This window comes from Halyomorpha halys, unplaced genomic scaffold, assembly GCF_000696795.3.
Source record: "Halyomorpha halys isolate HHAL.00 unplaced genomic scaffold, Hhal_1.1 Scaffold116.1, whole genome shotgun sequence".
Lineage (NCBI taxonomy): Eukaryota > Metazoa > Arthropoda > Insecta > Hemiptera > Pentatomidae > Halyomorpha > Halyomorpha halys.
In genome coordinates, this window is record NW_027105704.1 from 1776154 (window position 1) to 1797323 (window position 21170).

The 21170-nt window shown below is 28.4% G+C and overlaps 1 protein-coding gene across 3 annotated transcripts in view; it reads right to left on the reverse strand.

Moving 5' to 3' along the window:
• LOC106677973 (zwei Ig domain protein zig-8) overlaps positions 1–21170 on the reverse strand; it is a 334034-nt gene that overhangs the window by 162348 nt on the left and 150516 nt on the right. For all 3 annotated transcript variants that reach the window (XR_010845080.1, XM_067053234.1, XM_067053232.1), the window contains exon 3: positions 280–359. Coding sequence is in view for 2 of the 3 variants with exons in the window: in XM_067053234.1 (XP_066909335.1) it covers positions 280–355 (76 nt within the window). In the remaining variant the exon portion in view is untranslated. The remainder of the gene's footprint in view (positions 1–279; positions 360–21170) is intronic.

Below are 21170 nucleotides of genomic sequence, written 5' to 3' on the forward strand. Positions count from 1 at the left end.
TGATTAATTTAATTTTGATTTTTTTTTTGTTTCTGTTGATTGATTTAATGCTTCTGAGATATTTATTTAGTAGATTTTACGTTGTCAAAAATTTAGTATAAAAAAAAAAAAAACAACCAAATCATCTCTCAAGATTTGATAAAAATAAAACAAAACTCTACATAATTTATTATTTATAAAATATACTTGTGGTGCAATACATTGAAATATAGTGTAAAAATTTTAATCTAGAGAACAACAAGTATTGTTATCTTTTAAATTTATACTACTCATACATACCTTGGGCAGAAAACTCTCCACGAAGTGTAACAAAAAGGCTAGAAAAAATGAGCGAAACGAATCCTGTGCACTGCATCACCCTGTTACAAAAATAAAAATAATTTAATTTAATATTAACTAAAATGCTTAAAGAAAAAAAATATCATGAGACTATTAATAAAATTAATTTATTCTTCGTTTACAAATTCTCACTTGAAGAATTTACTAATCATGCCTTCAGTCAAGGTTCAAGTTTGTTTTTGTGGATGTCACAAAAAAATTAAATAAATAAAATTTCAGAAGCTTCATTAAGCATTGTGCATAATTTTTTACTTCATTTTGTATAATTGATTTTTCTTTATTTACATTACTGTAATCTTTTTTTCTAGCGTGATTGCCTTTATAGATGAAATATATAATATATTTATAAAAATAAATAAATAAAGTTAAAATAAGTTTGAATTATTTATTATACGATAAGGATTAGCGAAGAGGTACCCAACGTTTTGATAATGCTTGATATACATTCGAGGGGTCTACATATTAAGGGAGCACACATAGACCACTCCCTTCCTACACCCTACTACTTTCACAGTAATTATTTCCATTTAGTATTTTTTCTCCTCTTTTTTTAAATTTTAAGAATATACTTACGTAAATAAAATAGTTAACTGCTTTAATTACATAGGTATATTCTCAAAATTTACAAAGGAGCAATAAATATTTTTAGATATTTTCAATCATTATTGTAACGTGACATCCAGGGCAAGAAATAAAAAAACAGGATGTCAAACCAATTTTGTTTTTATTGCCACGAAGAACATTTACAATTATAAATAAAAATCTACTCAATAACACAATACTGCACTAGAAACTTTTTCCACACTTCCTAAAATATCGTTTTTGAACGGTCAGTTATTTAAAGTTTCTCGACTGAATGATATAACATCGATACAGTACATGAAAATAATTAGGTATTGTGAATTTTTCTAGCCTGCATATATGAAAGGGAGGTGTAGATCAAATTATTTCTAGATAAAAGTGAAGAAGAAATCAACAAACAATTTGAAGAGGTTTTAAAGAAAAAAAAATTGGACTATTTTAATTTTAAAATGGTAGTAAACTTAAAAAGTTCTTAGAATCCTTATTTATTTATTTATACGGGATAAATCCTCATACATATATACAAAAATTATGAATTATTTACATTAATATTTTTTAATGTATCTTTCATATTTTTTTATTCATGATTATATCTATTGATTTCTTTTTAATATGTATGTTTATTACTACTTTAACAAATATTTTAAACTATTATATTTTATATTTATTATCTGTGTATGAATGTATGGATATTGTTAAATCCTTGCAGATATTGTGGTTTTTAAGTAAATAGTACTTATGTGTTAATGTACGATTTTTAAATTTTTATGAGTACATATTGTGTTATTTATACTTTTAATTTCATTTTGTTCTGTTTGTTAAAGAGGGGAAAAAATGGAAAAGATTTTGGATTTTATTTTTAAGAAGTTCGTAATATCGTTTTATTAATTGTTGAGGTGAAAAAAAAACTTCCAAATAGGTAATGTCTAATATAGAGCATTGGATTGTTGTACCACTGGTGAAAGACAATTAATTTAAATAATATAGTTATAAAATAATTTTAAACTATAAGTGTATAGATGATATGATTACAAAATGGAAATTGAAAAAAACAACAAATATATGATAAATGTGATTAAAAGAATTTTAAATATACACATAACATCGATAAAAATTGTCGATAAGAAAAACTTAATTGTCACAATGGTGCATGAGTATAGGAGAATTGTCCTGAAACGTAGAGCAAGCAAAATACAGAATAGTTTCTATACTATTTGGAATTTTTTTTTACCTAAACAAATGAAAAAAAAAAGAAAGGGAAAAGGTGTATTGGACTAAGGAAGCAAATATGGAAAAAAAAAAAAAAGCTGTATTATAACTCAATATGGGTATTCATTATTAAGGGAATAAGAAAAAAATTGTCCGTGTTAGATTGCAGGATTTCAAAGTTAATCGTTAAAAAAATTGTGGATATAATTGGTACTCCTAATTACACTAATAACTCAACAAATATTGCATCTTCATTAGCCGATGACTTTAATAACACACAAAAAATATTAGTGCGTTCCAAGGAGTTATAAATGTCAAAGGTTCATGGAGAAAAATATCAAAGGCGTCAAGGGACTGATAAAGGACTATGAGACAAAGAGAGATTCTCAAGACATCGTAGGAGGGAACGGGATCGCTCACAAAGGGAGCGACTCACTAATGCATCAACTCATTGAACTGGCCCTAATGTACCGCCTCCTGATTACAATCCCTCATTATGACTGCATTGTCATCTCCAAGAAAGGACACCCTTTTCGAGGATTCTTCAAGTTTTATTATTAAAATGAGAACAAAAGTTCAAAGAGGATATGACAATATTATACGAACAAGGGGGAACTGATGTGAGAGGAAATTTTGAACAAATGCATAAATGTTTTGTTTTTTATTTATAAACGTTTTTTTTTTTTAAATATTGAATAATTGATATTTCTTATGTTTCTAAAACTAATCTTAATTATTTTTCAGTTTTTTTATCATTCTATCCGGTTTTCAGATTAAAAACTAAAACACAGTAATGCTTAATTCATATATGGTTACTAGAACGTTTCGGGGATAATGCATTCCCCTCATCAGATTCCATAATCATTAATCATTAATCATATAAATAAAATAAATGGCACAATCAAAAAAAAAAAATTGAAGCTATCGATAGTATTTATCGACCTAAATGCACCTATGGAAAGATTTACATAGGTCAATCATAACGAAATCATACAAAAAAAACTATAAAACATCCTAAAAAGGATTGCCTTTTTTTGTGTTATGATCTCCTCTTGTGAGATTGCGACATGTCGTACATCGACCAACCTACTCGCTATAATTGTCTGTTTAAAAAGTCAGATAAGTAAGTTATCGAAAAATAATTACTTAATGCCATATCTAAATGAAGATGATTCTAAAGATTTTAGAAAAACAAAAGAAGAAATTTGGTTCTTCGTGTAGGGAATGTGTGGTCATCAAAGGATCAAGTAAAATTCAGCTAATTGATGCCTTGGTAGGAACAATTTATTTTTTTTTTTGGCACAATAGTATTAATGAAATTTTTTGAAAAAAATTTTTTAGTTTCATAAATAAAAACCAACTGAATCATTTTTTTTTTAGTTTATAATTAATTAAACTTTTATTTTATTTCAGAAAACTTTTATTTTGTTGTAATTTTGCTTCATTCTCCTATGGTATCTTAATTTTATAAATTTTAAATTCGTATTCATTTTCTTAAGAAAAAATAAATAATCCAATAAAAGAAAAAGTATTTTAATTTTATTTCCACTATTTTGTCATTTCAATACCTTATCATTGAAATTACCATTATCATTACCATTTACAGTAATAGTCCTATAATTAGTAAATAAGGAAAAATATGGTTTTTCCTAGTGTAAATCTCATCTCTGGTATTGTTTTTAATAACAGCTGATAAATACTTATCGAACAAATATTTACTGTGGTCCTGTTGTCAGCGTACGTGCTCTGTAAAATGATCGTACTGAGTTCAAATACAATCTCAGCCACGTAGTTTTGCCTTTCTTTTTATTTTGTATTTTAATTAAATCATTAGAAGTTTACTAGTAATTATATTTAAATCATTTCAATTAATATAAATATTTAATTTTCATTCTTCTTAAATTTTGTAATAAGGGATTTTACCATTACCCTTTTTTCTTAAAAATAAAAAAAAAAAAAGTATGACCTTTCAAATTAATTTGTATTTATTGTTTTGTTCTTTCTACGCTTCTTCAAAACGTTTATAGAACTCTGGCGTCCCGGTTAATTTATCGGCAAACTTATTGCACAACCTCGCTTGAAAACATACGGCGGAGTTGGTAGCATCTTGATTTCTGGAATTCAATCGTACAATAATTAATTGAAATACCGCTTCCCACTCCTCTAAATCTCTGATAATGTGTTATTGTTAAAACCATTTTTAAATATAATCATTGACCAAACTTTATTGTTGTTATTGTATATTTCATTTTTTCTATCCAGTAGCGACCACTAAGGACCACGTGACTATCAATGGTTAGGCTTCTTTGGGAGTCTTGATTTTCTTTCTTCCCATCGCAGTTTCATGATCCTCGACTGCTCTTCTTTTCTTTCTTCGGACCACTTCGTACCCATTATTTTTCCTCTTCCAATATTGGTGAAATTTTTCAATGTTTTCCTATACGTATCTCTATCTAGACAGTCGGAATCTGAAATTTTAAGTCTCTTTAATTCCTCTCGTATTTGCCTCGTGTATCCTCCCATGTTTTTGAAGCATCTTCTCATGCATAAGCATCCCATCTTCTTATTCAATATTTTCTCATTCATCCTCTTCATGTGCCCATAGAACATCAGCCTTCTGATTCTCATCTCGGTTTTCAGCTATTTCATTTTAATGTAGAGCTCTTCGTTAGTTCTTAGCATGTAACCTTCTTGTGTTTTCCTGGGCCCATAGATTTTTCCTAAGATCCTCCTTTCTGTTTTTAGCTGTTTTTCCAAGTTGGGTAAGTATGTTTCATTTTGATATATACTTAAAAATGTATAACACAATACGGGAGCAGATTACATAAGTTAACACAATAATTTTAAAAATCTTGATTGTTTTATTTTTTTCCTTGCAAATAATTAGATTTTAAAAAATAGTCAATAGACGCTGAAGCAAGGTTTCGGGGAAACTTTATCCGTAGTATTCTGTTTTAATTTTTTACTTTAAAATCGGATTGGAAGATATATTACTATTTTATTAATACCATGCACTAATAAATTGGAATTTTATAGACTCTTAATTGTCTCTTGTTGAATTTAGACCAATCAACTGTTCCCTCGTCTGTTCAGTGATATACTTGTAACTACCGTATAATTATCTTATGTTAAAATATAAATATTCAAAAATACTTGATTCATTTTTTTAATATAAAGAAAGCCAAAATATGCTATTATATAACCAAGGAAGTGTTAGTATCGCATTTTTTTTTTAAAACGTTCGTAACCACGTAATTATGCAAGCATTCTTACCAATTATAAGTCTTGATTGCTGTCATCAAAGATATATTAATTGTATCTATAATTTTGACATATATATATAGTTTAAGTTGTTAGAACACTTATTGATTTTTTTTGGAATAGTACTACTTTCGAATAGTGCCCAAGATGAAACTAGACTATCACTGTCATTGATTTAGTACTTCACTTATCGCGACGGTATGGGAGCCAAATGTCATCAATCGTTCTTATCCTTGTACAAGATATAAGATAACCTGAATATCGTAACAGTATCAGTAGGCGCCAGGGACTGGGATTCGATTTTACTAAGCAACTTGTAGTTGCTTATTAAAATATAATAATATAAATATTAAACTTATTATTATCAATTTGAATGAATTTTCATTTTAATCTCAGCCACAGTAACGGCACGCTTTGAAGCTGTAGATCAGGGTGTAGGTTTATCTGTGCTAATTTAGTGTCTCAACTGGAAAAGGCGGACAACCAGTGACATAGGACATGATGTATAACTCAATGTTTTTGATAAGGCTAACTTTTTTTTTATAATTTATTTATTGTTATTTGTAACTGTATAAAAATAAATACAAGTAAATTTGATGTAGGTGATATAATAACATGATACAAACATGTATAGAATCTACACATTGATAGAACACCAAAAAGGATGACATAAATGCACTATTGGAGATTAATATAATTACACTTTGTTTTGATGTATTCTTTAATTGTTTAATATTATTTTTAGTGTGTTCATCCTAAATCACGCTTACACCTTTAAGCATAGACCAAAGAAAGCAAACATATAAATTTTAAGTGTCTAAAAATAAACAATAATCAATAAAATAAAAATAAAAAATTATCTGCCTAAGCATTATTGCTAATGTTTTAGTTATAATTCATGTCGAATCCTTTTTTGCATATAAAATTTTTAATTTTATTTTCAACATACAAAAATCGATAAACTAAAAAATAAAATTCTCAATTTAAGGACTTATTTAATTTCTTTTGATGAACAATGAATAAACGATTACTTAATTAATCTTATTATTTGGTTATTTTATTTAATTCAGATATTTTTCTTATCTCAATTGGGCAGTTAGAGAAATGAGGCAACTAAATATGATAATATAGCCAGGAAACCAGAGATGTCAGCAAAATATGTGGTGTATATCTGCGGTCCCTAGTGAGACCACTTGTATTATTAACATTGTACATCTTTACTCGGGCTGGTTGTAAATATTCTACCCAAGTATGCTTGTGCTAGAGATGTTTATTTCATTCGATTTATTATTTATTTTGAGTTGTCTTTATATCTATGCTGTTATTTATTTTGATTTTGGTTTAATTTATTAATAATTTCAGTATCTATGATTCCCAATAACTTATTTCAACTACGCATAATTTATCTTTTATATTACAATTTGTATAAACAATGAATGTGTGTGCTTAGTAATAGATATTATTGGATCCTTTTTTTTTTAACATATTCTGTATTTTAAATTATATCTTTTTGCCAAAAGGCAATCCAAGGTATCCTTCACACCCAGCTATACATATAGCATACCTCCTATATGTACTTACCAAATACCCACTAAAATCTTAACAGGAGGGTATGAAAGAAAAAAAAACATTCTGTACTATTTTGTTTTATTCTCGTTATTATATTAATTCACTAATTGTAAATTTGCAGCTTTATTATTCACTTCAAAATCTTTTCAGTTATTTTCATTATTTTTTTTTTTATTTATCTATATTTTAATAATTACTAATTTATTTTTATTTTCATTTCAGTAGTTTAGATTACAACATATTTCACTTATCTAGCTTAAAAATTGTAAAGCCTCTACAACGCTCTAATAGTCTAATCTAATATTTACATTATACTTATATCTATCATTTTATGTGTTATTTTGGCACCGAACGATAGATGTCATCTCGTCGGACCATGGATGTAATTTTTTGAATGAAAAAAAATTCATAAACTCTTGACAGTGAATATATCTCTACTCTAATTGAGAAAAAATGCAATATTTCAAAGGAAAATAAATTCATACCAGAATTGATCATATACTATTAATAAACCATCGTTTGGACTTCTAAAAACTAAAACACATTCCTATTTAGCAAAATTTAATTATGAACCTTCGATAGATTAAATCCAATACTCGAGCCTTCCTTAAATCTAAGGATAGCTTTGGAAATCACCAAAAAAATTTTTTTGAATAAAACCAGAACTGATACTATTTCTCGAATTTCTCTGTAATACGAGATTCGTTTACATACTAAAATAAAGAAATAAATAAAAAAAACCGAGCATATTTACCTTGAAGGGTCACTATTGCAACAAAAGGATATTAATCATTGTGATAAATATTTTATTGATTATATATTATCTTTTATATAATAGATAAGAGCAGGATAAGAAAAAATGGATAAAACCTCTTTTTTACTCTATAAAACCATTCTATAAATGGGATGACCTAGGTTTATTATGCAATTAACTTATTTAGATTACCAGAAAAGACTAATATATGAAAATAAAAAAAAAGTTTGACTTTATAAACATTATAATCAGAAGTACAAATTAGTTAACTTTTTATTGTCTATTTATATACACCAGGGATGGCCAACAACTTCATCGCTATCGCTTGCAATTTTAGGGTGGAATTCGTGTACCATGAACATTGATGCAATTGTAGAAGACAAAAGTCTCTAGCAATATTTTAATGCATTCTGGAAATTCGCAAAGGTTATAAAATTCCTAGAATCCTCATGATCTGCTTCCAAACAGCACAATATATTTTAACTCACGTGTTACACTTGTCACTTAATGCTAAGGCAACATAGTAAATTCTAAATCTGTCTTTATCTGTAGCTGCTTTGAATTAATAGATATTGTTAATAATTATCCGTGATCTTATTAATTCCCCTGGACGTCAGTTTTTTGGTCCTTTAAATAATTATAATTCTTTTTACATAGGTATATACGTACGTGGATAAGCCCGTATATTTATGTACGAGGTGTACTGAGCGAGCTAATGATAGGTTAGCTAATAGTAAGTCATGTTATTCTTTGATGATAAATTTTCCTGTCCCCACCAAAAAAAAAACGCGAAAGTGAAATATTGAAATCAAATTATCAGCCTTACTGTTTATTTTTTAAAACATTTTTTTCATATGTACGAACAAATAGTACAACAACTTATTGATTTAAGTTGATAAAAAAAAATTAATTGCATTTTAAGTTCTGGAAATTTGGGTCTGGAAATTTATTTTCTTCATGAGCCAATGTCTCGAAAACTTAATAAGTAATTAAAAAAATAAAAAATAGTTCCGAACACACATATTACGTATTCATCCATACATCGCTGGAATGCACTTTTTACCGATACATATTATGCATTTCACAACCCTTCTCAGCCCTAAGACAACACCTATGTAAGTCGTTTGCGATACACTTTTAACATAAAAAGTAGATCTTGTATTGTTGAAGGTTGGCCACCCCGGATATATGCTAAGGCATTGTGCTACCAACTTCAAGGTCTCGGGTTCGAATCCGTCTGCAACAGATGATTATTTATTATTTTACTGTACCAATTGTGGGTTCAGGAGCTCTCCGGAGTCCGCCCAGCCTCTATAAAGTGCCCTTAATTTGGCAAAGATCTGTCCGATGCGTGTACGAGTTGTAGTGCTACCGATTTTTTATATTTATATGTAATATCTTGTAAAATTTTCCATAATTGAATACAAATATGTATATTAAGGTATAGTCTTACTTTTTCATCTCTCGAAGACATAAGAAAGGTTTTGTAGATTTTAAGAATAATTACTCAATACTGTATGAACTACCAGATATATGATTCAAGCAAACGAAATAACAGAGTTTACATTAGTGGAGTAAACTAGGAAACAATTAGAAAATTGTCATAAAGAAATTATAATTATAGAATTAAATTTTTACTATTTCTCTATACTATTGTGAAATAATCACTAAAGCAGTCTAATATAATTTAAGAATAAACTGAAATTTAGTCAATAACTTTGGCAAAAATACGGCAAATACTATCTTAAAATATTATAATTTCTTGAAATACACAATTTAAAATACATTCAACTTGAATGGAAGCTTTTGACAATACATAGTAGTGTTGAAGACCTGGCGAGAGCAATCATACGAGACAATGTTGCATAGCGTCCCAATGATGGCAGAGAGATTGCAGTTGAATATATTTCCGCTTCTTTTTGTCTCCGTTCCAATGGGAAACTGGAGATGGAATATAACTCTCTCTCTCTCTTGCTCCCTTTCTGGCAAATAACCTGTAGAAACTGGAACCCATCGAGCGTGGAAATTCTACGCTCTGAATTACAGAAAGAAGCATTTCCTAAATAACTGTGCACTTTATTTTTTTATATATGTAAAGTAAAAATATAACTTTACATGACACTATCCTAATAATTTCACTTAAACTAATAAAAAGGAAATAAGCTTATATCTCAATGTTTCTCTTTAATAAATATTACTGAATTATGATAAATCTATCAGTTTGAATCAAATATGTCCCAAGAGTATTATGCCCAAAACTGAAAATAAACTTCGGAATAACAAAGGCGAGCTAATAAGGCAAAAATTTTGATCAAATAAAAAATTTTTAAATTGCTATGGAAATTCGCATGAAAGTGTTTTTTCTTTCTTTGTGTGAAATAGAATCTTAAACTTTTAATCTCGCTAAAAAAAAAAAAAAAAAATTACACTACTAGTAGATCAGTCGGTATAACTTATTTGAATACTCTTCTTATATTATATCATAGTTGAATTAATTATAAAACAACTGATTTTTTTAAAATGAAAAATAGTTTATTATTCTGGAACTAGGTCCCTTTAGAACAATTACAAAGGTAATTTTAATTTTATAATAACATTTATTGGCCATAAAACTGTGTGGCCACTCTTACATATAACTTATATACAGAGAAATATATTAATTAAAAAACTAACTGACTAAGTAAAAACAAAACAAAAAGTTAATTACAAAATACCTGTACTATTATAATAATGGGTCAGATTGATGAAGCAAAAGGTAATGAAATATAACAGATTTAAACGAGGAAAGGGCTGATACATGACGTATGTTAGAGGGAATGGAGTTCCAGAGATATGCAGCTCGGGTAAAAAACGATTTATGAAATGCAGCAGTTCGGTAAGGTGGAGGATAGATGTCAGATAAAAAATACATGGTAGTAGGGGATTGGACAGAGAATTTAAATTGCACGTTTTCTAGGATATAGAAGGGAAGTTCAGTACTAATTGTTTGGAAATAAAAGAAAGATAGGAAACACTGGCATCGGAAGGATGCCACCAGGATGGTGCCACCTCAACTTTAGACGCCATAAGGAAAAAATATTGCCGATTGTATTAAAAGAGTGTAAATTTATACAAAATAACAAAAAACCAATAGTAGTTCTTAGGAGATTAGACAGAGAGAAAAATAATATTAATCCAACTTATACCTATAAACAATTTTTTTTATTACTTTACTATTAGCGTATTTTTTGTGATATTTTATGCATTCTTTCATAAATAATACAATCATTAATAATTTTTTTTATCATTCACAAGAAAAAAAATTGATTGACATATAATTATACCTGCTGTGATATAATATAAGTACAATATTACAATAATTTGGACCAATAGACTTAGAAAGTGTAGTAAAATATTTTTATTCGAGTGGGAAAAAGTGAACATTCGTTTTCCGAACCTCAAAAAACCCTTATATTACGAATTTGTATTGTAATCGATTAAGAAATTCATAATTTAGTGCTTCAATTAATTTTTTTTTTGGGGGGGGGGAGGCTACAAACCAAATACGTTAGCACAATTCCACTAATCTACTCGAAATTTTGAAGTGATTTAAATCTTGATTTGAAGTGATTTAGATAAAATTACTCGATATTGCTATAACATAAGTTTATATTTCATTTGAACCGGTTTTTGTTTCCTTGCGGGAAAACTAAAAGGCATTGATATGGGCTTGGAGAGCTCAAGAAATTAGGCTATTCAGCAGACATAGTAAAGTTGGGTTTTGGGAAACATTCTGAAATATCATAAATGTTAAAGTGAAAGCCAGATATCGATAAAAAAAAAAATTACCAAAAAATTAAGTCTGAAAATTTCTAATATTTGATGTATAATTTAATTCGGATTGATGGGTTTCAAAGAACGCTATAAACTAATTTCGCTTGCTTTTTCCAAAAAATAAACAAGTCTTTGGCCGTGTTTAATGAAAGCGTATATTCTATGCATGGCTCTAGAGCAGAAATAACTGGCGTTCTTCTAGACGTTGCTCAAGCGTTTGACGGAATTAGGCAGCAGGTTCTCTTCAAGCTTCTCTTCAAACTCAAACTAGTAACCAGTACTTCCACCAACTAACAACCTCATTCCTCAGTCCATCCTTTCTGGACAGCTTTTTCTCCGTCCGACACGGATCATGTTAGTTATATTGAGAGTGTTCCAAGCTCCTCTAATCTAACAAATATATACTTTGTACTTTGAACATTTTGACATAAACATACGCAAGCATACAAATCCAGGTCTTTATCCTTAAAGACCCTACAGCAGTATGCAATAACATTACACAACCATAGACCAACTACAGACAGTTTTTTGACGAATCACAAGGATATGTCCACTACACATACATAATAACGTATGTATAAGACTGAATAGGATCTTTTTCGTCCGATAATTAAATTAAAATAACATTTGCGTATGTCGACCAGTGTATTCAATGTCATATGAATAGAAATATGTGAATACATTTATAAAGTTAAATAAATTCCACTAACTGAATAAGAAAAAAAAAAGTGGACTATTTATTTCATAAATATATTCATACTGTTCCAAAAGGTATAATTCAATTTAAAAATAAAATCATACAAAAGGAGATGGAATCAATTGTATCTGAATCGGATAAGAATAGCCATCTAATAATATTTTCAAGGAGCTAGAAAAAACACTCCCTAAACATGACAAAGAACAAGGTGCGAAGGTACAAAACAGAGAATATGTTCAAGTTAGGGAAATCTACTGGAGCACTGGAAGGGATTTCCTCCAGCGAGTAAGATTTTTCAAAGGATCAGTCTGGAAATAACAAAGGTCTTTTCATCGCCCTAGGAAGGGGCATGTTCCTTTTTTTTTTCTATGTTTTGAGGAAAATTTATGTACTCCATTGGTGCCATATTTAAAAAGGAAATCTTATATAACCTGTTGCTATAATTCAGTGTTTTAATTTAATTTTTCATTTCATTTGGATTTTATTCCCTTTTTATTGTCTATATGCTTAAAATAAATAATCGTATTCTTCATGTTTTATAAAATTATGATTGAGTAATATAAGATGAAACTTAGGTAATATTTATTTTTGCCAAAAAAAAAACAACTAAATCTTCCAGTATCTCGTATGTATCATTTGTTCACATTTATATCTGTATTACATCTACCTGATTCAGAAAAACGAAGCCTCAATTCTAGAATTTGATATAACGCCTCATTTAGTTATTCTAAATAATTAACTTAAATTACTTTTGTAAAATTCGAAATAAGAAATAATTCATAGCAATCAATCTTACTAGCAATGTGTTTGTTTTTAATAGTTAGTAAACATTAAAAAATAGTAGATAAACTTTCCATTTATTGATCTATACATACATACTATAACTGTAGAAATTTATTTATTATATTTAGAATTTAAATATTTTAACGCTTTGGGGCTCCACTAAACCTTCGAATTCCTCTCGTATTCAACCCTTACAATCCAAAATCCTTACTTTGTCACAAATAAAATCATAGATAAAGACCTTAATGTTCCATGTGTAACCGATCTTGCCCGAACCAGATATCACTCCTTCCATTATAAACTCTTATATAATAAAAATAAATATTATAAACCCCCTAGTTTCTAATCTTGCATCCTCAACCATTCCTGACAATCCTTCGAAGCGCCTGAAAAGAAGATGGCCACGAGACCAGCTAATGTAAAATGTCATTAGAGTGCTACCAATGTTTCTCTACACGCCTATAACACTCCAATTTAACTTAGATCAAATTTACTAAATGTATTATAATGTACAGCTGTAAATAGAAATAAATAAATATTAAATTAAATTTTAACACAGTATTTTCGTAGGGATACGTATTCTACTCCAAATTCAGAGGCATTAAAATCGATTTTTTTGTTAACTTCTATTTCGTAAAAAAAATACTTTGACGACTTATTTCTTCAATATCCGCTCTTGGCAGTCTTTTACGATTCAAAACTTTAAAAAAAAATTAACGATAAATTATTATAATATCAATGGAAGCTGTGGCCTTCAGATTGGACATTTGTTCAACCAAGCACACACGCTGGCTCCATCTCAAAATTTAGACTGTATTATTGTCGAGGCTTCAGATAAAAAATTTAAATAGACAGACTACATCTTTTACTAAGTTTTCAACTACAAAAAATGGGTTTTGCAAGATTTTTTTCATCATCAATGTGACCAATCTGCAAAGTATCATCCCTCAGTCTTTAGGATCACAAAAATCACAAACAATCAAAATATTTATAAACATATTGACCTAATAAATTGTTTCATATCTAAACATTATGCCATTATATATTCCACTTTTATTCTTACGTATTCTTTTTATCTATTATCAGATTTAATTTTTTTCTTATCACTTTTATATCTTTACACAGTTGTAAGGAAACTACCTTGATAAATGTTTTTATAGTTAGTAATTACTGCGGGACACTACCAATGGGCAAGTCTTTTTTTTCTTTTCTATCGACTATCAGGCAGAGTTGGTAGCCAGCCAGTGTTGGGCACAAAGTAATTGAAATTACATTTCACTATAATTAGTAATTACGAATACTTTGGCTCAGCCCGTAATTGTAATTTTGTACCATTATTACAAATGAAGTGGTTCATTAAGCAGTTTGAATTACTAGTGAAAATTGCAATTTAATTTCTGAAGTTTCAATTTAGAGTAATTGGAAAGTAATTACAATTGAAATTACTTCTTGCCAACTAAGGCTTCAGTAATCTAAAATATGCTCTAGTACTAATTGTTATATGTTATTTTACTATTTTATCTTATTTGACTTAGTATACAATAGCTTCGACTTTATAGTTTATAATGGACATATTAATAATATGTAAAATCACTATTCTATTTAATTACTTAGGTTCATTTGACTGAAAGAATTTTGCAGTTATCTAATGAGGTAAAGTAAATAGTTCTTCCATAATAACTTTACTTTATTTAACCATAATTTATCCGTACAACGTTTCCGGGTAATTGCTCCGTCTTCAGGATCTACAATATACAACGACAAAATTCATATTATGCATACTACTCGACATAAAATTAATTAAAACAACTACTTTAATATTATTATTTTCTATAATTTCAAATATTATGAATTAATTTAATCTCCTAATTTAGTCTGCTACATAAAAATTACAATAATCATTGTTGTTGTCTGATAATATTGAAAAGAAAAAAAATTATATTAATTTTAACATAGTTTGTTGATTTTTTTTTATAATTTAAATTTGTTACTTAAATATCTTTCATATATTTTCTCATATCTCTATCACTATTTTATCCATTATTATGTTAAAGGCACATTCCGTTGAAGCGAAAATGTGAAAGGGAAAAAGAAAGGAAGGTAAAGAAAAAAAGAGAGAAAGGGGAAAGGAGGAAAAAAAATCATGAAAAAAAGGAAAGGGGAAAAAAGGAAACAAAAAAAAAGTTTTAATGTTATATATTACTAATATTGATATTTATTGTCTTATTATTGTATACTTGTCTAGGCTTGTTTATCGTAAGCTAAAAATATATTGACTGATTAGACTATAATAAGTATGCTGTGTGACTAGCAGTCCAATGAAGTTGGGCAGCGCAACTTTGTATTTTAATAAAGTTTTTTCTCCTCTAAAAACAAGAAAATAACAGAGGCTATACAAATAATTTACATGCAAATTATATAGATATCATAAATCTACTGAAGGGGTATGTTAACGAAGTGAATATATAACATTTTGTGATTTTTTTAATCTTTAGTGTGGTTGTGAAGGAGGTTGATGCCTTACTTAGCTAGTGTGAGGTACTCTAACCTCAAAATCCAATTAATAACTGAGATACAGATGCAGAAGGGGCTTTGTACACTTCAAAACATAACAATCTGTAATAAAAAATAATTGAACGTTGTTTTCTTACAATTTACTATTTATATCATAACCCCTTCAAATAGAAATATAATGAGTAAACCATCTGTTCAGAATCATTGTTACAAAATAGTATTTCAGGAATCATTTATTGTGACAATGTTTAAAAAAATATTTTAATAGGATTTTCATCTTTTTAAAGAATAGCAGTGTGTAATATTTAGCATGGAGGTAACTATTAGCTATCGATATTATTAAGACAACCTTAATTGGAGTGAAATTAACGACGATAATGTTGGTTTTAATAGCTTCTCCTTACTTGAAATATGCAATTAGTGTTTTAAATATTATTACACAGCAATATATATTATTGTTTTTTTTTATATTAAAGACTGAATAAGGAGATTAGATTAATTTATTAAATTTGAAATTGTAGAAAATTATAATGTTGAGGTAGTTGTTGAATTATTGTTGTGTAGTATGCTCAATATGACATTTCTTATTGTGAATTTTAGAGTGCTTGGTGAAAGTGTGATGGCCCCGAAATGTTCAAATAGGTTATTTAAAATAAAATTAAAGAAAGTTGTTATGGGATAATTATTCACTTCATCTCATTATATGTTTAATGAACGAATTCAATAATAATAACAATAGCCATCTTAAAAATTGTTTTTTATTATAATATTAGTGATTAAAAGTGAAGAAATTTCAATAAATAAATCGAAATTTTGAATGATTAATACAATTTAAATAATGAAATGATTATTGAATAAATTACTTGCTTTGCTTTAATAGCAATATTTGGAAAACGTGTATATGAAAATAAATTCTTTGTCAATTAAGTAACGTGGTGGATGAAAACTGCATGAGATGCTAGGATAGTTCTGAGTAACTTTCATAAACTACTCTATAATTTAATACACCGCGGAGTAAAGTTTCTACCCGAATTTTATTCAAATATTCAATATCATGGAAGTTTCTTATGTTTAATTTATTACCATTTGTTACCGATTACAGATTCTGATGAACTAGAAATTAATAATACGATTCTACTAAAAGAATTATTTTCTTTCTATTTTATTATATCATATAAAAATATGTAATTTATATATGTCCGATCACGGATTGATTAGTATGTTGTGTTATGTAGCAACCAGATGTATTTGGGTAGCATGAATGGATAAGCATTTCTTTCTCTTCTCTTCATAGACCTTAACCTTAATCTAAGGTTTATAGATTTAATGTTTATGTTATAGACATTATTAAATTATGTTTGTAGATTTAATATTTCTAGATATTATTCAAAATTAATAATTCTTCACAACTTTAGTGTTTATCATCCCTTGATCTGTGATACATTGTTAATAAAAAGAAATCAAGAATACTTATCAGTCTCTTGCTAATCCGAACTAACACTGCAAACACGGTGGTTCGGATTACCAAAGATAAGGTCACTTCATAAATAACAAATAAATTTAAAAACATAAATTATAAGTTTATTTTTCCATAAACGAAAGCTAGGAAATTTCGAGATTGAAACATAACAAGCATTTTCAATGTTTAACCTCGCGTTTATTTCTTCAATAATTTCGTTTTTTCTACTTACCGTAGGATTGAACACCCTATTCCCATATTTTTTAGTTTACAAACTACCACAAACAGTCATGGTTAAATTTGAATATCGAAAACCTATATTTATCACATAACATTGTCCTTATTAAACATTTAAGATGTCTCAAATTATTTATTTTATAGATGAGCAAATGACATAGAGTGCGACCACTCAGACTTCATGACAATCATGGTGGTCATACATTGATGAAATAGGGACGGAGCCAGTATTGTGACTGACTCGTAAACAATTCAATAGTCATAAATCATAAGTCCACTCAAACAGGTCGTTACTCGCCGCGATATTGGCATAACCCAACATTGATCTGATGCAACATCAATGTCATTCCATGCGTGTGAGATGCATCAATCAATTTCGATAATTCCTGACCTCATTTTAAGTCATTCTCTTCCGCAACTGTACTCTTGAAGTTCTTTCCTCGCGTTCATAATGTTTTCCACTACTCCTTTAATGAGTTACGATTCGAAGATGTACTAAATATACTATAAATAAATATCTTTCAAAATATAAAATTTTAATTTTTTTTCTTCTTAATCAAATTTTTTTAAAATAATTTATTATTTTATTTCATTATTACACTGATATTGTATTACTGCTTATCAATTATTGAATTGACTGATGGTAATCATTGCCATGAATACTACTTGGTTGTTCACTTTTTTCTATGAAATAAGACATATATACTATATGTATTAATTAAAAGAACTAAAAATATGACAGTTAATTTTTATTGTAATGGTTTAAGATATATCCATGATGATAATGAATATGGAAATTTATGATTAATTATAGTGAATATAATGACTATTTGATTGTAATTTATAATATACAGATAAGATTTATACCACAGTAAATAATCTGATGGTTTTAAAGATAATATTATTTTTCTCCGAAACCATTATGTTAAAGCCACCTCAAATCGACTATGTCTTTTTGTTGGAAGACTTTAAAAGGAACAAACAAATAGCTGGTTCGGATATAAACATTTATTTGGTCAATGTAAACATTTGAAAACTAAAACTAAAATAAACAAAAGATGACTAACAATGAATACAAGTAAAAATAAAAAGGCCTCTCAGATAAAAATAAATTAGTTAGATAAATTATGAAAACGAAAAGAAACTAATTTACAAAAACAAAACAAATAAATATAAATAAATACTGCTCGAAGAAAAGTTGGTCCACTCGGATAGGACAGCTCTGTAGCTAAATACACCGCTGCAATGGTCCAAAGTTGGTGTAGTGGCTCATCGATAGTCCAAATATCCAAAAGCCGTATTAATGTATTAGGCGAGCCGACTAATTAACAAAAATGTATATTCAAGTCGAAACGCAGATAAGGTCTGGTTTCGGACTGTAATGTCTGTTAACGCACTCAAAATGTTCAAACTATTAAATAATATACGCAGAAAGGGCTGCTTAAACGCTAACATGGCCACTAATTAGACGGAACTCCACTAAAAAAAAGAAGATGGTCGACCCGTTGCTAGGCAACGTCTTAGCGACGATTATCAACCCTTAGTAACTGTCTCTATTACTTAATTATTGTGACTAGAGATTACATTATTTTTTTCATACACATAGTTTGATTATGTTCATTCTTCTATTTGTATACATTTTATTTATTTATTTATTTTATCCTTATTTTATTTTAGTGTGAATGTGATCATTCATCACTATTACCTATTGCCCAAACTGTGTGGCAGATTGTAATATCTATCAATAAATAAAAGTATTTTAAAAAAACAAATACTTAATTATAACAACACAAATAAAATAATTTTTTATTTCGTCTCAAATAACTAAATCCAAATAAAACAATAAAAATAAATGTAACTTAATTAATAAATGTAAACTAATACAACTCAAATACTATTTACAAATTATTTACAAGGTAATTATGTATTATGGCGTTAACACTTTACTTCTTTGATTTACATGTAAATAATAACTTTATTCACCCATCTACATTGTTATGAAATTAATCTTTATAAATTTCAAAATAGCAATTTCTTTATTATTCGGGATAACAGTACTTTCTCTGTTTCCTCTTTAGGTTACCGAATGTTAAATCGGCCTGTTGTTATGACAATCATAGAAATATTTTTATATTTTATATTTATCCATTGTTCCTTACTCCTCATAATGAGATATGGTTAAGTATTCCATGTAAGCAAAATTAATGTACTTCAAACGAAGTGTTCTTTTTTTCAAAATTCGATATGTAAGTAGTCTCAAATTATTTCATTTAAAATAAGACCTACATGATATTAAAGATCAATTAATTATTTAATAAAAATCAGGGTTAGAGTCGTTTTCGAGAAAATAATAAAAAAAAAATTTAAAATTGGAGACATAAAATTGAAATTCCGAACAATCGATTTTAAAGCAAACAATTGCTGTAAAGTCTCAGGCATACAACTACCTTAAATACGTAATTTGGGATACGTACGTACTATGGGAACCATAAAACGTAAAATTTCGTAAATTAAAAGTAAGTTTAATGAATTTTTTTTTAATTTACGAGATTTATTACTAAAACGAATCAATGACCATTTTATATGGCTATTGATAATGTGTAACAAACATTTTATTAATTTTTTATTAGGAATTATTTTATAGTTATTCCTGATTTATATAAATAATTGTTTTTCTTCCTATTAGCTTCGAAAAAAAGAACACACGGATAAAACTTAAAATAATCAATCCTAATACAAATAAACAATAAAACTGTCGCAAGACCGAGGTTGGAGGTTATTTTTAGATCAATACCAGTAATTTAAACAGTATAAATCGATTATTGAACTCAACAGATTTAACATGTGACGTAGAGGTATGGGTTGTCCAGGGAGTCATGTCATTTTTCCACAATCTAACGCATGAGTACTAAATGGTTTTTTTTTTTTTTTCAAATTGTACCAACTCCTGAAAATCCAAAGGGCAATAGAACTGTAAGAGTTGGGCTTATTGAGGTCCCGAGTCCAATTGTCGTAGCTTACTGAGCCAATCTATTCCCAACCTTCCGGTTGGATTAAAGGGATGAGCCCAGTTGTAAGGAATCTTACAATAGGGTAAAGATGGTGAGAATACCCTGATGACTTGTCAACCTTCTGATTCAGTTCTTGGCGAAGGTATGCATTAATTCGTCAGTGGAATGGAATTTTAGGATTGGCTAAGACTTTTGACTAACTAATTATTTTTTATTACAATCAAACTTAAATTAGAACTTGCATTCCAAAACCAGTTAAGTCCAATTTCAATATTTTAATTTTATTTCCTTTAATAAACTGTTACACTGTTAAAACTGTTGCTAAGTTATCACAAGATTAAATAACTACTCCTAACAACATTTTATTTAACAATTCTTTTAAAAAGAAAAAAATTTAAGCTCTCAAAAATCTAGTACCAAATGTTAATTTTTTTCCCCCTGCGCCACAGTAAATAGGCTATCAAATCATTTTCTCTCTGGCAGCATAATATAAGTTGACTTTTGCCTTGAGTTGGTTTGCATCTTGTATATTTTTTAGGAGTTTACACGTTAAAATGTGGTCCCTATTCTTGTCATGTATGTTGCACTTAGGGTAAGTTAGTGAATCTGCGATGCCCCTCAGAGGTAGTTATTTTTGGAGATTATGTCCTGTCACTAGGCAGAAACAAGTCACCCCTTCTGCTCTCCTAAGATTGGTGGAGATTCGTTCATTCTTATTCCATAGATTCTTCCACTTCTTACTTTTGGCTTGTACTTTGTGTCTGGAGTTTGTCCATTCCTTATACTAAGAACATATAATGGATTTTTCTGCTCTGTAAGAAAGTGATCGGACAGGCTGTTTCTCCGCAGAACCGAGCTTAGCTAATTTGTCAGCTTGATCATTTCCATGGTACCAACATGGTCTGGAATCCATGGAAGAGAAATAATCCTTCCTATTTTGAT